Here is a 21,581-nt window from a genome sequence, read left to right on the forward strand (position 1 = left end):
ATATACTTATTCCTTTTGAGATGAAAATAAATTGTTTGTCAGATTTTTCAGTCCCCACCGCCCCCCCCCCCTCCACCCTCCCCAATATAAAATAGTCTGTCCCTTGCCATAACCTCTCAAGCTTTGTACAAACCTTTGTCTGTAATGATCACTGAATACTGTGGACTGGAGTCACAGGTGGCAGTGGTGTAGACACATTACACTCTTATCTCCAATCTGAAACACACACTTGGTTCATTAGCTGGTGAGTCGGAGGATGACGATGAATAGCGACGAACTGTATGAGACAACAAATGCCTAATGGGCTGGTAAACCTGGCTTACTGGATTACCTGATTACCTTGTGCTTATTTAAGTAATTTTGATGATTTCCTGGGTGCCTTAAACCGAGGTATACACACTGAAAATATCTCTCTAGGTTGACTACTATTCGACAGAGCCATTTTAGTGGATCAGGATGTCACCTTGGGATGCCATCTTGGACTTGTCAATAAATAATTAACTGATGGTAATTTTATTGATTCAATTGGATTCCTTGGGCCCTAAAACCTAGGGTTAGACACCAAAACCACCTTTCTAGGTTGAATAATAATTGAGATATGGCCATTTTAAGCTCCCGGCAGCCATCTTGGACGCCATCTTGAAAATGACCCCTGTCCGGAAGTCAGATGTTACTAGATTTTTAGTATGTTATTTAGCATGCCCAATGGTACCAGAATCCATTGAAAAACCTTTTGTATCAATTTTTTTGTGGTTCAACCATATATTGACCCCTCTACCTCATCATTTGGATGATTTGTCTGTTGACTCGAGTTAGCCATTTAGAGGCGTGGGAGTCTCACGTGCTTGAGCGCCATCTGCCGAGCGTTGCGCGATTACTTATGAAAATGAAGAAGAAGATGCTCGTGAGTGGCCTCGTTGCATTCCTTGCAGAACTTAACGAGTCGAATTGAACACCTCCACCCGGGATTCATCATCTTGCAAAATTGAACTTCATAGTAAATGCAATTTTTCTGGCAACATTGTTGCATGAGCCTACCTGGTCCTCAAGTCCCTTGCTCCTGAGGCCTTTATGCTACCTTTTGCGAGTACAGTACCCCAAGTTGCTCACGGAAACAAAAACAATATACACAAATCATTTAGAATCAAAAGAAGCGCAACAGACGATATTCAAAAAAAAAACATCGTGGCTGGGACGGCCGGCTTTATGTCTTTCAACTCCAAAGGTCAAAGTGACTTCAAATACAATGCCCTCTCACATCACCATGGCGGAGGTTTTTGTCCAAAGCTTTTCCTATTGGTTAATCTGGTGGGTTGAAGTTTAAGTTTAAAAAAACGCATCTAGGTATGGCTTTCCCAAAGGTAATTTTAAAACATCACGTGAATAAATTAATCTTAAAATATTGAGGCCATATAAATCTGATACATCCTATTTATGTTGCTTGTGTGTGATCTTTATTCTTTAGATATTTTATAATGCGATAAATATATGGTCGTAGTCAGTCGTGCGGTGTATAGGTTAAATTCAGCATCCATTTATTTATTTTCCACAGTTATTCCTGGCATATGTCACACTAGAAAATATTTTTATTCTGTACAATACAACGATTTTCATTCGATCTGTAAATGGAAATAAACGGTAGCGTGCAGGAAATAATAAGTGGAACTAAGGAGGAAGAAGAGTAGTATAATCTGTGTCATTCATAGGTTACCAGTGTGGAAATGATGTGGTCGAAATGTCGGCTCCTCTCTGCCATAGTTCGCAATGGGTGCTCCCGTTCGGCTTCTCATTTCACTTACGTGCCCGACGTGGCGAGCGCAAAGCACGGTGAGATTCGGCTTTAATGTTCATTATGTGTGTGTGTGTGTGTCTCAGTCGTGTGTTTCTCTCTCAGTCGTGTGTTTGTGTGTGTGTCTCAGTCGTGTGTTTGTGTGTCTGTCTGTGCCAGTCGTGTATCTGTCTGTGTCAGTCGTGTGTCTGTCTGTGTCAGTCGTGTGTCTGTCTGTGTGAGTCATGTGTGTGTGTGTGTGTGTGTGTGTGTGTGTGTGTGTGTGTGTGTGTGTGTGTGTGTGTGTGTGTGTGTGTGTGTGTGTGTGTGTGTGTGTGTGTGTGTCTCAGTCGTGTGTTTCTCTCTCAGTCGTGTGTTTGTGTGTGTGTCTCAGTCGTGTGTTTGTGTGTCTGTCTGTGTCAGTCGTGTATCTGTCTGTGTCAGTCGTGTGTCTGTCTGTGTCAGTCGTGTGTCTGTCTGTGTGAGTCATGTGTCTGTCTGTGTGAGTCATGTGTCTGTGTGTGTGTGTGTGTGTGTGTGTGTGTGTGTGTGTGTGTGTGTGTGTGTGTGTGTGTGTGTGTGTGTGTGTGTGTGTGTCTGTCGTTTTGTGTTTGTGTGTGTCAGTATTGTTTGTGTGTGTGTGTGTGCCGGTCGTGTGTGTGCCGGTCAGTGGTGTGTGTGCGTGTCAGTGCCACTAGACTACAAGGAAAAGCTTTGTCGTAGTTTTGGCCAGACACGCTTTGTTCTGAGTATTTTTATTTTGCAGGAAAAACCCAAAAGATGAACCTTTTCCAGGCTGTTTGCAGCGCACTCGACAACACTCTTGAAAGCGATGCTTCTGCAGGTGCGCTGTGATGTTTACTCATTACCTCTGCCACCAAAGGTGGATGGCGGTTATGTTTTCACGCCTGTCTGTGTTTGTTTGTCTTTCCGTTTGTGAACAAAATATCTCAAAAAGTTGTGGACGGATTCGGACAAAATTTGGCAGAGATGTAGCGTATGTGACGAGGACGAAATTATTCGATTTTGGTGAAGATCCGGATCCAGCTAGTAGATTTTTTTTTTTTTAGTGATTCTTCACTATTGAGTGATATGGCCAACCAGGTGGAGGTGTGCTCTCGACCGAGTGCCGTTAGAGTTAATGCTGGTTTTGATACTGCGCTGTGGAGGCGGACAACATAAAAACGCATAAATACAAGAAGTAAACTAACTATGTAACCTTTGACCCTGACACCTCCATTTTTTAATATGTATATCCATGTTTTTAAACATCTGCAGCCAATAGGTGAGAGATATTGGTCACAGCTGACATAATGTATGAGACACCTGATTGGCAGTTTCTGTCAACCTTGTTTGAAGAGCACACTTGTTTTGACATTGGTCGTCTCCTTTGTACATAGCGTTTTACAATGCTGTTTGCTGATGCTGGTCTACTACGTCTTATCCATATCGCTTGTTTGTCTTCATTTGATGCTTGTGAATTCTATCATGAGTGGTTTCCCTGAAATGAATTTTGCTTTTGTGCTTCTACCGCTAAGGCATATGGGCATGTAAAAGGGTGTTGTGTTTACGCTTCAACAACAAAATATTGCCTTGCGCAGTGGTCTTTGGTGAAGATGTGGCATTCGGGGGTGTGTTCCGCTGCACTGTGGGCTTACGAGACAAGTACGGTGAGTCGAGCTGAGAGCATGCAAACTTGCACACGCAGTTGTCTCGTTAACACGAATATTATGGCAAAAGTCAGTTTTGCGTACCACTCTCATCAAGTCTCATTGATAAAGTAAATGCACAAAAGAAAACCTCAATTCCTTTGTTCCTCACTTCTTCCATCTATGGACCCGACGGAGACGGTGCTTTCCCACTCTGCCTTTCAGGGCTTCAAGCAGGCAGTGCACCGCCACCTCATGTCATCCCCCACTCTGTCCCATGATCTTTATTACCCACTTGTCCTTGTTGGGTTGACTCGGCCTGTCATCCTTCCAAGGTCGGCAAAATCAGTACCAGCTTACTGGGGTAATGACTAAAGCCATTTGAGTATCCTGTGTCAGAATGGCAACCCATCCAGGAATGTACTCCTTCGCCAATGAAACTACCTTGGCAGCCTGATGAAAGGTATGAAAGGAATGGTCAACTGCTCAACAAATTTAATATTTGCTCAACAATAAACTTGAAAGTTCAAGCAAGCAAAATACTCCTGTTTAATGAGGCCTCAGTTAGTAAGGGTAGAACCCCCTCCACTCTTCCCCCCCCCCCCCCCCCTTCACACCTCTCGTATTATCCTCTTTTTTCCTATAGAGTCGTAGAATGTGGGCCGAGCCCCTGTTTTGTTTATGTTCGTGACCCACATCGCATATCTACCTGCATTCCTGCATTTATAATAATTTGTTTAAAAACAATACAGAAATCATATCTGAAACTCGTCAAGCACAAAACTTGCACATATTTTCAAAATGTGGAAAACACCCAAAATGTTGACTATCTTTTTAATAAATATTGTCCAATCACAGCACGTGTAACATCGGCCACGAGCGGCCGTGAATGCTATCAACCAATCACGTGCTTCGTTTCAGACTGTACATACAGTACTGGCGCAGCTGTCATGGCGACCTACATGTCGTCAGATGCAGCTACAGAAGGCGACTTAAAATGACAATAAAAACTTTTCATGCCAAAGTATCAACCTTTGACATCTACTTTGTGTGTGTGTGTGTGTGGGGGGGCGGGGGGGGAGTTTGTGTGTGTGTGTGGGGGGGGTTGTGTGTGTGTGGGGGGGGGAGGGTTTTGTGTGTGTGTGTGTGTGTGTGTGTGTGTGTGTGTGTGTGTGTGTGTGTGTGTGTGTGTGTGTGTGTGTGTGTGTGTGTGTGTGGAGGGGTGTTTGTGGGGGGGGGGGGGGTTTGTGTGCGTGTGTGTGTGTGTGTCTGTGTATGTATGGATGGGGATGTGAATGTGAACTGTGTATGGAGATGTGAAGTGTGTGTGTGTGTGTGTGTGTATATTGTGGATTCGGGGGTCGGCGCTCCCCTTATCAAGGTGGGGTTAATCCCCTTGTCTTTTAAGCTGGCCATCCCCCAATCCTGGAAGCTATGACGCTCCTTCCGGTCAGAATTAGCTAGGGTGATTGGTCAATGAAGTCCCAAATACCTACTTACTAACCCGACCGTAAAGCAGGGAAATAACTCCCACTCGAACCACGGATAAGATGGAAATTGCCGAGCGGTTAGCAATCCGCGGCCCGAGCCATTAACAAAGACTAACCCGATCTTGAGCGGTTTCCAAATCGTGCTACAGGTACTCAATTGAAAGAAAGGACGGAGGCGATCGGATAAGAGGAAACCAGAGTATAGGAAGAACAAATAAGGGTTTATTACCTTCGCAAAAGCGGAAGGTTATGTTTTGATCGCTGTGTATTTATTTGTATGTCTGTGTGTGTGTGTGTGTGTATGTTATTCGCATAACTCAAAAAGTATTCAACCGAATTGCATGAAATTTGGTGGGATGATTGGTTATTATACGGGACACATTTGATTAGATTTTGGGAGCAATCGGGTCAAAGGTCAAGGTCAAGGTCACGAAAAGGTCAAAATCGTATTTTTACCATAGCGCGGTCAATTTTTATCCAATTGGCATGCAACTAATGCCAAAATGTTCAGAATTCAATGCCCGATCTTGTGATATACGACATGACCCAGTGAAGACATTACCCTTGTTAGCGGTTGGGGGTCAAAGGTCAGGGGGGTCACGACCTTGCAAAATGTGCGTTTTTTGTCATAACTCGGTCAATTCTTATCCGATTTGCATGAAATCAGCACCAAACTGTTCACTGTTCTGTTCCCTACACTCCCATGCCAAGTACAGAACAGTAGCTGCGGCGAAGGTATGCGCTCTACCGAGTGCCCGTTCTAGTTTATTATGTACAAAAACCCAAAGAGGAAACGAAAGGAATATACAGGAGGAAGAAGAAACAAAAGGACACAGGGCAGGCTTACCTACACAGTCTTAACTTATTACGACCCCAGGACGAACAGACACTCACACAGAATTGTAGTGGTAGGGGAGGAAGGTCCAGGCAGATGGTCCAGGTGATGGGATCCGGCTCCGGTCCACTCCAGTCCAGGCTCCGGTTCCGCGGGCGAAACCCAGCAGGCAGCTTCGCGCGTATCGTCGGACGCGAGCGGCCCTTACGTATCTCGGGGTTATATATATCGGGGGGACTGGGATGCGGCGTACGTAATACGTAGCTCGTGCCAGCTCTCTCCCTCTCTCCCTCTCTCTCCGGCTCGTATCACAGGCAGTTCGTGCAATCAGCGTCTACGCGCAGTCCTTTGAAACAAGCGCGCCTCCCGATCAATAAGTTCATAAAGCGCCTTTCCCAACGAGTCCTTTGAAACAAGCGTGCCTCCCGATCAATAAGTTCATAAAGCGCCTTTCCCAACGAGTCCGTATCAAAATGTGCTCCCTCACGCAGTCTGTAAAAGGGCTTCGTGCGTGCGCTTATATAATGCGCTTTGAGATCAATCCGCACTCTTTGAAACCACGCCCGCCAGTGAGCTCACCTCAGCCCTGGTTGGTTGGTGAAGGCTCACCGGCTCTGCCCTTGACGGCGAGTTGACAGGGCCACGCCTCGTTCCCAGCGCTCCGCCCCCTTCTTCCTCGAGCCTGACTGCGTGGTTAATGGCATTTGAGCGAGCAAACTTCAGCTCAACGCAGCGAACGCTGCTGGCAAGCGAAGGCGCGTTATAGAATTGGGAGAGAGAGGTTGGCAAAATGGCCAGAATGGATTGGGACCTATTCTTATTTCATTGATGCAACGCAGATTCAACTATTGGGAACACAGCCTTATCTGAAACACATACTAAGGAAATAACTGAAAGTTCCTATGGTGTCCTACGTGTTGCATATGAATTAACTATGGGTGCGACCTTTAACCTTTTAAATGATGGAATATTATTTACAAGTATTTACAAAAGTGAGGGTTCTAAAAACCGCAACAATATGTATGGGGATGAGTGGTTGTGTGTGAGTGTGTGGTTTTGTGGGGGGGGGGGGGGGGTGTGTGTGTGTGTGTGTGTGTGTGTGTGTGTGTGTGTGTGTGTGAATTGTGTATGGGGATTTGAATGTGAGTGTGAAGTGTGTGTATGTGCATATATGTGTAGGACCTCGATCCCCCACACTCATGGACAGTTTCCTCCCTCTCTACATAGACTACATAATTTATATTTAGAATTCAGATTGTTATACACAGTTATATAATAATGGGCACTAGATGGCGCTTTAGTTTTTGCTAAATAGCCTATCTAATTAATGTGCAACTTTTTGCACTGATGCTAACCCCCACCTTAGCAGGGAAAATGGCCTTAAAATGCATGTTGTGTTGTTGTTGTTGTTTTTGCACTGATGAATTACCAATTCATTATGTGATTTTTAAATAAATATATGAAAATTTTCAGCTCGATACCAGAGGTGGGTCACGAAAGTAAAAAACTGGACACATTTTGCTTGTTCGGCCCATGGTCTACTGGAAATGTAAAAAAAAAGGGCATATTCCACGGTTGGGCATAAAAAGGGCATATTCCACGGTTGGGCATATTCCACGGTTGGGCATAAAAAGGGCATATTCCACAGTTGGAAAGTTTTGGGAGGGCTGGCAGTCCATCTTAGATATATGCACTCACATTCGAGCCGTCTAGCCTGGGTTTGAATCTCAACTCGGCTGTAAACTGTCATCCTGGTTTTTCACCCACAGGACGAGGCTTCAATGTATGGGTCGCCCATCAAAAGGACATAAAGCTTGAGGACTTGTCTGCTTGCATTGCGTATTGGTGGACGAAGAGTTGGCTTTCTTTCACTAAGAGTAGGCGAGTTATTTTTCTGGCACCCTGAATGAATTTGGTTCAGGGAAGTGAGCAGTGATCCTGGATTCGGGTGATTGAACCAGAAGGGGGTTGATGGTGAACCGTGAGTGCCCTGGAGAAACCTCGCAGGGACAAAGCACTGAAAGAGCAGATAGTGCAAGACCTGAAAGGAGGCAGGAGAAGACAGAGAGACCACCAACCTGTCTGTGACGGCATAGTGATAGAACCATAGAGATTCTAACAATCTTGAAGGCCTTCATTTCCATGGCGTCAAACTGAGCAAGGTGTGAGGCAGAGGAGCACCAGCCCAGAGGGGAGAGCAGTACTCCATCAAGCTGCGGGTAAAGGCTTTGTATATGGATAGGGTTTCACATGTGCCAAGGAAGGACTTTACACAACGGAGGATGCCCAGTATGATGGAGGATACCACGAATGATGCCTGGCTTTTGAGGCAAACTTGGAAATGTGGTTTTCCCAAGAAAGACAATAGCTGATAGTGAGACCCAGGAGTTTGAATGCCCGAACTTCCTCAACATGATCAAGTAGATTGGGGGGGGGGGGGGTGTGGGGGTGGTTGCCAGATGGTCCTTTCGGAGAGAGATAGTCAGCGTGTGAATTTTTTTTCTGGATGGAAAGCCGTATTCCAAGTCTTTGACCAGCTTGTGATTTTGTCAAGGTCTGGAGAGGGGGAAGAGGCTGCAGCCTTCCTGTCTGAAGCTGATGGATGTCACAGCAGAGGGTGGAGTCGTCAGCAAATATATAGAGAGGGTTTTCCAGAGATTCAGAGAGCTCATTTATGAAGAGGAGGAACAGGACTGGGCCCAGAACAATACCTTGGGGCATTCCAGCCTTGACAGGGAGAGAAGATGAAAGGATTTCGTTGAGTGCCACACGTTGGCAACGAGAGTAGACGAAGTCAAATGTCAGGCCTTTTCAGCCGTTTTGTGAAATTCTTGGGCTTAAAACATTCCCTGTCTGACTCCACAAAAGGTGGCGATGATTGGTGTTTAAGAAGACAAATTTTGCAGAATCCTAATTCCAGGTGAATTTTGCAGTGGATAATTTCACTTATGCGGACTGTGTATTATGTGGAAATTTAATGCGCACTTATGCGGAAATTTAACCACGACTCTGTCTATTGTGCACGCATCTATCTTTTTGATGCATGTGTCCCGTTGAGCTGCTAAACAGTCGCAGTTTTAATTTCAGCGACTTCCATGAAAAAGGTCCTCTCCCACTACTTCCCTCTGTGATGCACAGCGTGCGTAACACAAAACGGGGTTAAGCAATAGTGTCTGTCTGTCTGTCAACGGCCAGCCATACAAAACGTCTGTCTGTCTACAGGTGTCAGTCTATGATCAAGGAACTATTTAATTTCAATTGAATTAAATATTTTGAGCAATGTAAAACACGAATTGGAACAGGAACCTGCAGTTTAGCAGTACTTTGGCTCTCAATTTTGGAAAATGTATGGAATCTCATCCCGATCGTGCATGTGCAGATAGGAATAAGATTTAAAAAATTTACTCTGTCTACCTGTCTGGCAGTCAAACAAAATGGAACATCATTCCAAACAGGAAACTTACTGTTTTTAGTGATATCATAAAGGGCACAAACAACAAGACACAAATAACTAATGTAACGTGTTAGATGAGGTGGTGTAAAAGACGATACATCAACGGCGGTAAAACTTCTGAAAAACAAAAACGTTTTTTCTCCAACCTTTAAAACGTATTTTCTCTAAATTGAATGATATACTTGATTGAACACTGCAGTACACAAATCACCTTGTTTACACTTCTAAACCGCCCCTCCCCCCTCTCCCCCAATTTTTAAGTACTTGGACAAAATCTGTTTTATACCGACTCCACCCCGGCCCAGCTCCCCCTGCTCTGTCCCCCAAATTTTCCTTCAGGACGCACAAGATCTGCCAGCAACCCTCTCCTGGTGAAACGGCCAAAATCAAGACTCTGCTCACCTTCACTCTGTCATTCCTCTTTTTTCTGCTTCTGGAACAAATTCCCACACTCTCTTCTATCCCTCTCCTCCCTCCAGGTCTTCAAAACAGCTGTTCACCACAATATCTTATGTTCCCCCATCCAAAACCTTGATCTTTTCTACCCAAATATATACTGCCAGCCAAAAGTTTAGGTGCACCCAACATTTTTTGATATTTTACTCTTTAATGTGCAAAATGAACATAAGATGTGAACAAAACTCTTACCAAAGATATATCTGTTTATGTACTGATATAATATATTGTGCTTCAATGCATCTTTCTTGTGCGAGACGTACAGTGCATTCAGAAAGTATTCAGACCCCTTCACTTTTTCCACATTTTGTTATGTTGCAGCCTTATGCTGAAAGTTTAAATTCATCTTTTCCCTCATTAATCTACACTCAATACCCCATAATGACAAAGAGAAAACAGGATTTTAGAATGTTTTGCAAATTTATTAAAAAGGAAAAACTGAAATATCACATTGACATAAGTATTCAGACCCTTAACTCGGTACTTAGTTGAAGCACCTTTGGCAGCGATCACAGCCTCGTCTTCTTGGGTATGACGCGACAAGCTTTGCACACCTGGATTTGGGGATGTTCTGCCATTCTTCTCTGCAGATCCTCTCAAGCTCTCAGGTTGGATGGGGACCGTCGATGGACAGCCATTTTCAGGTCTCTCCAGAGATTTTTGATTGGGTTCAAGTCGGGCCTCTGGCTGGGCCACTCAAGGACCTTCACAGAGTTGTCCCTAAGCCACTCCTGTGTTGTCTTGGCTGTGTGCTTAGGGTCATTGTCCTGTTGGAAGGTGAACCTTTGGCCCAGTCTGAGTTCCTGAGCGCACCGTTTCAGGTTTTCATTAAGGATATCTCTGTACTTTGCTCCATTCATTGTTCCCTCAACCCTGACCAGTCCAGTCCCCCCCAGTCCCTGCTGCTGAAAAACACCCCCACAGCATGATGCTGCCACCACCATGCTTCACCGTTGGGATGGTATTGGGCAGGTGATGAGCGGTGCCTGGTTTCCTCCAGACATGACGCTTAGAATTGAGGCCAAACAGTTCAATCTTGGTTTCATCAGACCACAGAATCTTGTTTCTCAGTCTGAGAGTCCTTTAGGTGCTTTTTTGCAAACTCCAAGCGGGCTTTCATGTGTCTTTCACTGAGGAGAGGCTTCCGTCTGGCTACTCTGCCATTAAGCCCAGATTGGTGGAGTGTTGCAGTGATAGTTGTCCTTCTGGAAGTTTCTCCCATCTCCACACAGGATCTCTGGAGCTCAGCTGGAGTGACCATCGGGTTCTTGGTCACCTCTCTTACCAAGGCCCTTCTCCCCCAATTGCTCAGTTTGGCCGGGCGGCCAGCTCTAGGAAGAGTCCTGGTTGTTCCAAACTTCTTCCATTTAAGAATTATGGAGGCCACTGTGCTCTTGGGAACCTTCAATGCAACAGAAAATTTTTTGTAGGGTTCCCCAGATCTGTGCCTCGACACAATCCTGTCTCTGAGCTCTGCAGGCAGTTCCTTCGACCTCATGGCTTGGTTTTTGCTCTGATATGCATTGTCAGCTGTGAGACCTTATATAGACAGGTGTGTGCCTTTCCAAATCATGTCCAATCAATTGAATTTACCACAGATGGACTCCAATCAAGGTGTAGAAACATCTCAAAGATGATCAAGAGAAATGGGAGTCACCTGAGCTAAATTTCGTGTCATATCAAAGGGTCTGAATACTTATGTCAATGTGATATTTCAGTTTTTTCTTTTTAATAAATTTGCAAAACTTTCTAAAATCCTGTTTGCTCTTTGTCATTATGGGGTATTGAGTGTACATTGATGAGGGAAAAAATGAATTTAAACTTTCAGCATAAGGCTGCATTATAACAACATGTGAAAAAAGTGAAGTGGTCTGAATACTTTCTGAATGCACTGTAGGTTTAAAGCAATTTTTGGAAATAGGTCAAAAAGTGCAAAACTAAATCCAAACTGAAACGCAAAGTTAATGTTATTAGCGTTTCATGTCAGGAGCAACTAGAACGCCACTCAGTAGAGCGCATACTCCCGCCGTGTGTCAAGTTGGAATAGTACGATTTCACAAAAGTTTGACGGAGTAGTTCAGTGACAACACAAGACAGACACTGCACAGATATATATTTAGAATATATAGAAGATAATGTTTAAAAAAAAACAAGGCAATTTCACTTACATTTTCGGATTCAGCGTTCAATTCTATATAAGTGAGTGTATTTTGAGGCATGTGTGACTTCAAATAAAATTGTAAGCCAGGAAAAACGTTCGTTTCATTCCTTAGAGATACAACATGTAAAACTGGCCCAAACGTGAAAACAAAACTCGCTCATTTTAGGTCGTACAAGCTAATGCGACCACTCATTATTCTGGGAAGAATCTCGTGCACATGCTTGTCACACTTATAACTCACCTAAGTCTTTATAAGTTCATCAAATACTGACACCGCGATTGACATTCGCTGAGGTAAATGTTGATATCTCTTCTGAGGTTAAAAAAAAAAAAAAAAAACTTTTAAAGTATTATACCTAGCAAACGATACATTTTATGAAACGGGGAAACATACACACTTTGGTGGTTTTAAAATGACAGAATATGTCTTTATTAGAAAAAAAAAAAAAAACCTTGAAGACGACACTGCTAACAAAATACACCGCTCTAACGCATAACCACGAGTTTAAAGTACATTTACAACAAATATGAAAACTATTTTCATATCACAATGTTAAATATAGAATATAGAGAAGATAATGTTAAAAAAAAATGAGCCCTATCTTCCAATGGTAAACAATCCTTCAAAAAATTCCTGGATCCGGAATAATATCCTGAGCTTCACCAAAAACTAATCAATTCTTCCTTATCACAAGGGCAATCATCCCACCAACTTTCATCCAAATCCGTTCAGAACTTTTCCAGATATCTTGTTCACAAACACACACACACACATGCACACGGACACAATCGAATGCATTACTCCCTGGCGGGAGTAAAAACTGTTTTCAAATACCCTGCTCTGTGTGGAATGAATGTTTGTACTTGGTTTCTTTATCATGTTGTGGTGGAATACAAAATTTAATGTCCTCCACTTTGCTGTGGTTTAATACAACAACGACAACAACAACAACAACAACAACAACAACAACAACAACAGGCATTTTAAGGCCATTTTCCCTGCCAGAGCGGGGGTTAGCCTTGCGGTCCCCATGACGATCTTCTCCATTTTGCCCTATTTTCTGCATCTCTCCTCGTTAACCCCCTTGCCCGCATTTCTTCTTCCACCATCTTTAGCCAAGTCTTTCTCAGTCTCCCCCATCTCCCCCGTCTTCTACTTCCTTCTACATTCATTTCCATCACTGTTCTTAACCAGTCACTTTCATCCCTCCTCAATACATGACCAAACCATCTCAACCTGTTTCTCTTCACAGCATCCATCACAGGCTCCATTCCCATCATCTTTTGCAATTCATCATTTGTCTTCCTCTCTCTCAACGATACTCCGCACATCCACCGAACTATTCGCATTTCCACCCTTTCCAGCCTTCGTTGCTGCTCTACGTTCATTACCCATGTCTCGCTCCCATAAATCATAACACTTCCACACATGCAGCATACACCTTTCCCTTCAGCTTCAATGACACTCCCCTCCTCGTCAGCACGCCACTCAGTTCCCGAAACTTCTTCCATGCACATCTCACTCTAGCAACCGTTGCCGAGTCTGATCCAATGTTTAATGTGTTTGTCGATGTTTAAATGTTTAATATGAAATGTTCATAGCCGATGTTTAATATGAAGCATTTATCGGGGGTTGGGGGGAGAAAAGATGGAATAAAAAAAAATGTAATGTCCTCCACTTTGCTGTGGTTTAATATGAAGCATTTATCGGGGGTGGGGAGAGAAGCATAGCTTGACTTTTATTACCAGCAGGAATACAAAGACGCTGAACAAGTACAGGACAAGTCGCCAGCATATACTTGTCCCCGTTCCTCTATGAACGACCCCTTAAATACCTCTCTCCACCGCTGAGAAATGGCAGACCAGACAGAGGGAGGGGGTGGAGAGGTGGAGAGAAGCCAAGAGGCCTTGGGAAGACGGTGTGTTTGTGGCACAAGAATGTTTGAATTTAATGTCTCACCACCGCCAGGCAGTGCTTGTTATGAGCTGAGACGACCTATATTTACACAGCAAGGCTTTGAAGTCAGTGGACAGAATAAACTAAGTAGGCTTACGTCCTTGCCTCATCCAACGTTTTTCATCTGACTGGCGCTGTATATTTTAATTATGGAACTGCAACTGCTGACATGAATCGGTTTGTTCATTCACGAGAATATATAGAAGATCCGTGCCCAGAAATATATGTACTTGATGATGAGTTTATTGAAATATTCACCTTTAAAACCCACATCTTTCCCCTTTACAAACAGACAAATGGCTTCTGGTGTGGAGGACAGGGGGGGGAGCCCATCTCACACAGCCTGTCTGCTTCATCGAGACATTGGCTTGACCCCTCAATGTGGCGCTTCGTGCAGCCAAGTCCAACAATCCATAGATTTAAATAATTTAATCAAATTTAACCACGACAATGTACAATGTCTATTATTGCTAGGCGTTGCAAAAATGTTTACAGAAAGGCCAGCCATACAATCTAATGAGTGTTTTTGTGTTTCAGATTGCATGAACATGGGTGCCAATGTTCAGCTGATGCCAGAAAAAAGACAGGCAATTGTAACTTTGAGAAAAGAAGGCCAATCCTTGAGACAAATTGCAAAAAAATTACAAGTGTCAGTAAATGCAGTTGCTTGTGTCATTAAACGACATATCACGAAACCGGTAAAAATGCGAATATAAAACGTTCTCGTCGACCAAGAATCACAACAGAATCACAGGACAAGTAATCCGAGTCACCAGTCTGAGCAACAGACGTCTTACAGCACCGGAAATTAGAGCTCAGCTAAACAGCTCCAGCATTGCAACTGTTTCAAGGCCTTCTTTTCTCAAAGTTACAATTGCCTGTCTTTTTTTCTGGCATAAGCGGAGCTTTGGCACCCATGTTCATGCAATCTGAAACACAAAAACTCATTAGATTGTACGGCCGGCCTTTCTATAAACATTTTTTGCAACGCCTAGCAATAATAGACATCGCACGTGATGAAGAAACTAAGCACAAACATTCATTCCACACAGAGCAGAGTATTTGAAAACAGTTTTTGCTCCTGAGATGAAACGTTAATAACATTAACTTCGCGTTTCAGTTTGGATTTGGTATTGCACTTTTCGACCTATTTCCAAAAATTGCTTTAAACCTACGTCTCGCACAAGAAAGACGCATTGAAGCACAATATAATATCAGTAGATAAGCAGATATATCTTCGGTAAGAGTTTTGTTCACATCTTATGTTCATTTTGCACATTAAACACATTATGTTGTTTGTACCTAAACTTTTGATTGGTGGTGTACCTCCTTCAAATTAAATTATGCTCATAATGAACGGGCTTTGATGCCTTCAAGTGTAATATGTTGGAATAGTGGCAAAACAAGTCAAGTGAATCCACTTGGATTCCGCCCAGGTTGGCACATGGAAATTATGATGTAGCATAATTATCATCTCGGGTCAAGATTTGAAATTATGCCATGGTTTTTGTAAAATTGCTACTAGTATTCACATTATGTACTTTCACCAAAACATACATCATCATAGAAACATACATAGAATTTGGGTCCTCTGGGTCATTTGGGTCCTCTGGGTCATTTGGGTCCTCTGGGTCATTTGGGTCCTCTGGGTCATTTGGGTCCTCTGGGTCATTTGGGTCCTCTGGGTCATTTGGGTCCTCGGTCATTTGGGTCCTCTGGGTCATTTGGGTCCTCTGGGTCATTTGGGTCCTCTGGGTCATTTGGGTCCTCTGGGTCATTTGGGTCCTCTGGGTCCTCTGGGTCATTTGGGTCATTTGGGTCCTCTGGGTCATTTGGGTCCTCTGGGTCATTTGGGTCCTCTGGGTCCTCTGGGTCATTTGGGTCCTCTGGGTCATTTGGGTCCTCTGGGTCATTTGGGTCCTCTGGGTCATTTGGGTCCTCTGGGTCATTTGGGTCATTTGGGTCCTCTGGGTCATTTGGGTCCTCTGGGTCATTTGGGTCCTCTGGGTCATTTGGGTCCTCTGGGTCATTTGGGTCCTCTGGGTCATTTGGGTCCTCTGGGTCATTTGGGTCCTCTGGGTCATTTGGGTCCTCTGGGTCATTTGGGTCCTCTGGGTCATTTGGGTCCTCTGGGTCATTTGGGTCCTCTGGGTCATTTGGGTCATTTGGGTCCTCTGGGTCATTTGGGTCCTCTGGGTCATTTGGGTCCTCTGGGTCATTTGGGTCATTTGGGTCCTCTGGGTCATTTGGGTCCTCTGGGTCATTTGGGTCCTCTGGGTCCTCTGGGTCATTTGGGTCCTCTGGGTCATCTGGGTCATTTGGGTCATTTGGGTCCTCTGGGTCATTTGGGTCGTCTGGGTCCTCTGGGTCATTTGGGTCCTCTGGGTCATTTGGGTCCTCTGGGTCATTTGGGTCCTCTGGGTCATTTGGGTCCTCTGGGTCATTTGGGTCCTCTGGGTCATTTGGGTCCTCTGGGTCATTTGGGTCCTCTGGGTCATTTGGGTCCTCTGGGTCATTTGGGTCCTCTGGGTCATTTGGGGCCTCTGGGTCATTTGGGGCCTCTGGGTCCTCTGGGTCCTCTGGGTCCTCTGGGTCCTCTGGGTCATTTGGGTCCTCTGGGTCATTTGGGTCCTCTGGGTCATTTGGGTCCTCTGGGTCATTTGGGTCCTCTGGGTCATTTGGGTCCTCTGGGTCATTTGGGTCCTCTGGGTCATTTGGGTCCTCTGGGTCATTTGGGTCCTCTGGGTCATTTGGGTCCTCTGGGTCATTTGGGTCCTCTGGGTCATTTGGGTCCTCTGGGTCATTTGGGTCCTCTGGGTCCTCTGGGTCATTTGGGTCCTCTGGGTCATTTGGGTCATTTGGGTCCTCTGGGTCATTTGGGTCCTCTGGGTCCTCTGGGTCATTTGGGTCATTTGGGTCCTCTGGTTCATTTGGGTCCTCTGGTTCATTTGGGTCCTTTGGGTCCTCTGGGTCATTTGGGTCCTCTGGGTCATTTGGGTCCTCTGGGTCATTTGGGTCCTATATTCCTATCCTATAACATATATATCCTATAACCTATCCTATATATATCCTATATCATATAACATATATCCTATATATCCTATAACATAACATATAACAAATATATCCTATATTATGTACTAGCGAGCGGCCGCGTACCAGCCAAAGGGGTAGCCCATGGTTAGCCTAAATATAGATTTGATGACGTCATGTTTACACATCTGAGCGACAGAAACTGGCTACACATCTGAGCGACAGAAACGGAGCTTCACTTTTGGAGAGACAGAAATTCCCAGGCAAACGCTATAACGCACCAGGTTTACAACCTGTGCGTTAATAAACTTCCCCTCACTCTTGCAGGTAAGGACCGTGTGTTCAACACACCGCTGTGTGAGCAAGGCATTGTGGGATTCGCTATTGGTTCCGCAGTGGCAGGAGCAACAAGTATTGCAGAGATCCAGTTTGCGGACTACATCTACCCTGCATTTGACCAGGTCAGTGTTGCAGATTGACTTTTATTAATAGATGTGTGTGACATTTTGAGCAATTATCACACTTTATTTATTATTATTTTTTATTTTGTAACAGAATGTGCTTTTTCTGGTCTTCATCAATGATCTCTCTGACTCTCTTGAAAATCCTCTCTATCTCTTTGCTGACGACTCTACTCTGTCGCTCCATTCCTCATCCCTCAGATCGGCAGTCTGCAGCCTCCTCACTCTCTGCAGACCTGGACAAAATCACAGACTGGGCAAACAAATGGAACATGTCTTTCAATCCTGATAAATCTCACACTCTTACGATGTCTCTCCGAAAAGACCGACTGGACAACCCTCCCATCCACTTTCTGAATAATCCTCTCCAAGAAGTTCTGTCACTCAAGCTTTTGGGTCTCACTATTTGCCATGATCTTTCCTGGGAAAACCACATTTCAAATCTGGCCTCCAAAGCCAGTCGCCGACTGGGCATCCTCCGTCGTGCGAAGTCCTTCCTTGGCACACCTGAGCTCCTCACCATATACAAGGCTTTCATCCGCAGCTCCATGGAATACTGCTCTCCCCTCTGGTCTGGTGCTCCTGCCTCACACCTAGCTTGTCTTCACGCTGTTGAAACCAAAGCGTTCAGAATCATTGGAATCTCCCGCGATGAAGCTAACTCCAAGGGCCTTTCACTCACTCACCGCAGGCAGGTTGGTGGTCTTTCCGTCTTCTACCGACTCCTCTCTGGCCTTGCCCCCCCAGCTCTCTCTGCGCTCTGTCCCCCAAATATTCCTACAGGTCGCACAAGATCTGCCTGCAACCCTCTTATGGTTAAACTGCCAAAATCAAGACTTTCTGCTCACCTTCACTCCTTCATTCCTCTTTTCTCCTGCCTCTGGAACAAACTCCCTCACTCTCTTCAATCCCACTCCACCCTCCAGGTCTTTAAAACAGCTGTTCACCACCATCTCTTATCCTCCCCCATCCAAAACCTTGATCTTTTCTACCCCCCGCTAATATCGGTCCCCTTGTGTTTTATACCTCTCCCCCCCACCCTCCCCTTCCCACGCCTCCTACCCCCAAGCCCTCTCCCTCCCACACTTCTCCCTGCTCTCAAATGTTGTGGTTGTGTGCTTCCCCTTCTCTCCCCATCTTGTCTTCCGCTCCCTCTTTTTGTATATTTTGTTTGTCTGGTTGATTTGTTTGTGAAATAAATGTTAGCTCTTTCACGAGCCTCGATTCAGTATACAAAAAAAAAGAAAAAAAAGAACAAAATTAGAATGGCATTCAATAGAGCACATACCTCCATTAGGCTGAACAGTTTGTTTTGTATTCCACTGATAGGCCGGATCTGGATTCGGACCTGAACCAAAATCTAATCTGTTTGTTCTTGTCACCTACCCAACTCGTCCACCAAGTTTTGTCAGAATCCACTTGTAACTCTTTGAAATACCATGCTATATATAGTTTTTCAACTTTTTATCGGTACAGGTTGTAAACGAAGCAGCGAAATATCGTTACCGTTCTGGAAATCTGTTTGATTGCGGAAAAATGACAGTACGTGCACCCTGGGGCTGCGTGGGTCATGGAGCTATCTACCATTCTCAATGTCCGGAAGCCTTCTTTACCCACTGTCCTGGAGTCAAGGTGTGGTTACGCTAACAAGATTGGCTGGTTAACTACAAATTGGTTGTTTTGAGGTTAAGAAATGGTTTCGCATGATTGGTTCAATCTGTGCCTTACCAGGTGGTAATACCCCGTGGTTCCTTGCAAGCTAAAGGACTTCTGCTGGCCTCCATCCGAGATCAAAATCCCTGTATCTTCTTTGAGCCCAAAATCTTGTACAGATCTGCTGGTAACTTGTACTTATCAGCATATACATAATTATTGAGACTGTAGGTACTTGGCTCTGCCTGCTCTGATGTCATGACCACAACCCCAGTTGAGGAGGTGCCAGTGGGACCATACGAGATTCCTCTATCGCAGGCGGAAGTGCTGCAGGAAGGTAGCGACTTGACAATGGTGGCTTGGGGAACACAGGTACGTCTCTTTGAATATCTCCCTTTAAAAAAACACACACACACACACACACACACACACACACACACACACACACACACACACACACACACACACACACACACACACCTTGGTGGTCACATAATTACCTCTGCCACCAAAGGTGGATGGAGGTTATGTGTTCACGTCTCTGTCTGTCTGTCTGTCTTGTTTGTTTGTTTGTGAACAAAATATCTCAAAAACTTGTGGACGGATTCAGATGAAATTCGGCAGAGATGTCGCGTATGTGACAAGGACTAAATGATTAGATTTCAGTGAAGATCCGGATTCGGCTACTATAATTTTTTAAGTGATTCTTCACCATTGGGAGATTGGGCCAAAAACGATACATAGCAGGATATCTCTAAAAGTTGTGGACGGATTTGGACAAAACATGGTGGAGAGGTTGCGTGTCTGACAAGGACGATTCGAGTTTGGTGAAGATCTGAATATGGATTCGGATATTCGAATTATTTAATTTTTTGTCATTCTTCACCATTGAGATAGGGCTAAAACCAACATATAGCAGGATATCTCAAACGGTTATGGACGGATTTGGACGAAACTTGCTGGACAGGTTGTGTGTGTAACAAGGAAGAATCGTTTCAATTTTGGTGAAGATCCGCTTCCGGATCCAGTTAGTATCATTTTTTAAAAGTGATTCTTCACCATTGAGTGACATGGCCAACTCGGCGGAGGTATGCTCTCCACAGAGTGCCGTTCTAGTTAACCATGTATTTTGTGCCCTCCCATCTTCACTCTTTCTAAACAGGTGCATGTTTTACGAGAGGCAGCGAACATGGCGCAAGAGCGACTCGGCGTATCTTGTGAGGTCATAGACTTGCAGACCCTCCAACCTTGGGACACCGAAACTGTGTGCACGGCAAGTACAGTCGCAACATTATAAATTGGTGTGGTTGAATTTTGACAATTCACTCCAGCAGGAAGATCAATACTGCATAACTTAGCTATGCAGTGTGCTACGTCTTGTTTCCTCTGCACAGTCTGTTGCTAAGACGGGACGCCTCTTGGTGAGCCACGAAGCCCCAATCACCAGCGGATTTGCTGCCGAGATCACATCGGTTGTGCAGGTGGTGTGAATTTGTCATTCTTTTGCAAGTCGCCAGCATGTAAATAATGATGAGCTTCCAGTTAGAGCCTTTAGATAAACCTCATTGTACATTTTCACATGTTTCTCCCCATGCAGTCTGAATGTTTTCTCAACCTGGAAGCCCCTGTGGAGCGTGTCTGTGGCTTCGACACACCATTCCCCCACATATTCGAGCCCTTCTACATCCCCGACAAGTGGCGCTGCTTTGACGGCATCCGTCGTATCATCAACTACTGACCGCTACTCTGGACATCCAGTCATTTAATGTCTCGGCAACACTTTATCCTCTTTTTAAAGACATGCCAGCTCGAATGTAGCATACCTGCCATTGCGTTGTCTTTTTAATTTGATTCCCAACCTGTCTATGAACTATCACCCTAGTGCTTTGTAGGCAGGGCATTGGAATTGAGTGCACCAGTCGTTGGAGGGATGTTTAAGCCAGTTAACAGTTAGGCCTCTATCGGTACCCTTGCTAAATTCAGCAAACATAAACCACCTGGAGGATTCTCTGCCAAGTGACTGCTCAAACAGCACTGAAAGTACTTGCAATAGCATGGCCGAACAGAACGGATGTATGGGAAATTGTAGGGACAAGATGGAGAAAGTTTGGGTGCATTGTGAACCAGACTATTGTAGGCCTCTTGAGGCTTGAAACAGTGTCCAAGGTTCAATATATATATATATATATATATATATATATATATATATATATATATATATATATATATATGTGTGTGTGTGTTTGTCAGACTGTTCCTTACGCATGGCCACATCTTCGAAGCTACAAACTCCATATGTGGGGTGCAGATACACCTTTGTATGGGAAGTAAGATGGGCTTTGTGGCTGAGGTCTCAGAGTCCAATTTAAGTGTGCAAATGACCAATATAGCAACTTTTGGCAAGGAGGACGACTAGTTGGTATAAACTTGAAAAGGCTGGATTTTTTTTTTAGTGCAACACTTAACCTTTTTAGAGTCGATTAAGTTAATCTATCAATTAAAGTTAATCTATCAAATCTATCATCTATCAGCCTGGTGTTGGGCTAGCGGCTAGGGTGCCTAGGATCCTGGGTTCGAATCCTGGTCGATTGCTGAATTAACGCCAGGGGGGTTGACTCAGCCTGTCATCCTTCCGAGGTCGGCAAATTGAGTACCAGTTCACTG

The 21,581-nt window shown here is 44.5% G+C and overlaps 1 protein-coding gene across 1 annotated transcript; it reads left to right on the forward strand.

Moving 5' to 3' along the window:
• Positions 1-1,662: 1,662 nt before the first annotated feature.
• On the forward strand, positions 1,663-20,746 carry BCKDHB (branched chain keto acid dehydrogenase E1 subunit beta). The gene is made up of 10 exons (XM_068135997.2): positions 1,663-1,827; positions 2,535-2,612; positions 3,370-3,438; positions 17,131-17,264; positions 18,741-18,896; positions 18,996-19,104; positions 19,192-19,289; positions 20,080-20,190; positions 20,312-20,398; positions 20,515-20,746. The coding sequence occupies exons 1-10, from the start codon at positions 1,722-1,724 to the stop codon at positions 20,653-20,655; spliced, it is 1,089 nt and encodes a 362-aa protein (XP_067992098.2). The 5' UTR covers positions 1,663-1,721; the 3' UTR covers positions 20,656-20,746.
• The last annotated feature ends 835 nt before the right edge of the window (positions 20,747-21,581 follow it).

Source organism: Myxine glutinosa, chromosome 14, assembly GCF_964187855.1.
Source record: "Myxine glutinosa chromosome 14, kmMyxGlut1.1, whole genome shotgun sequence".
NCBI lineage: Eukaryota > Metazoa > Chordata > Myxini > Myxiniformes > Myxinidae > Myxine > Myxine glutinosa.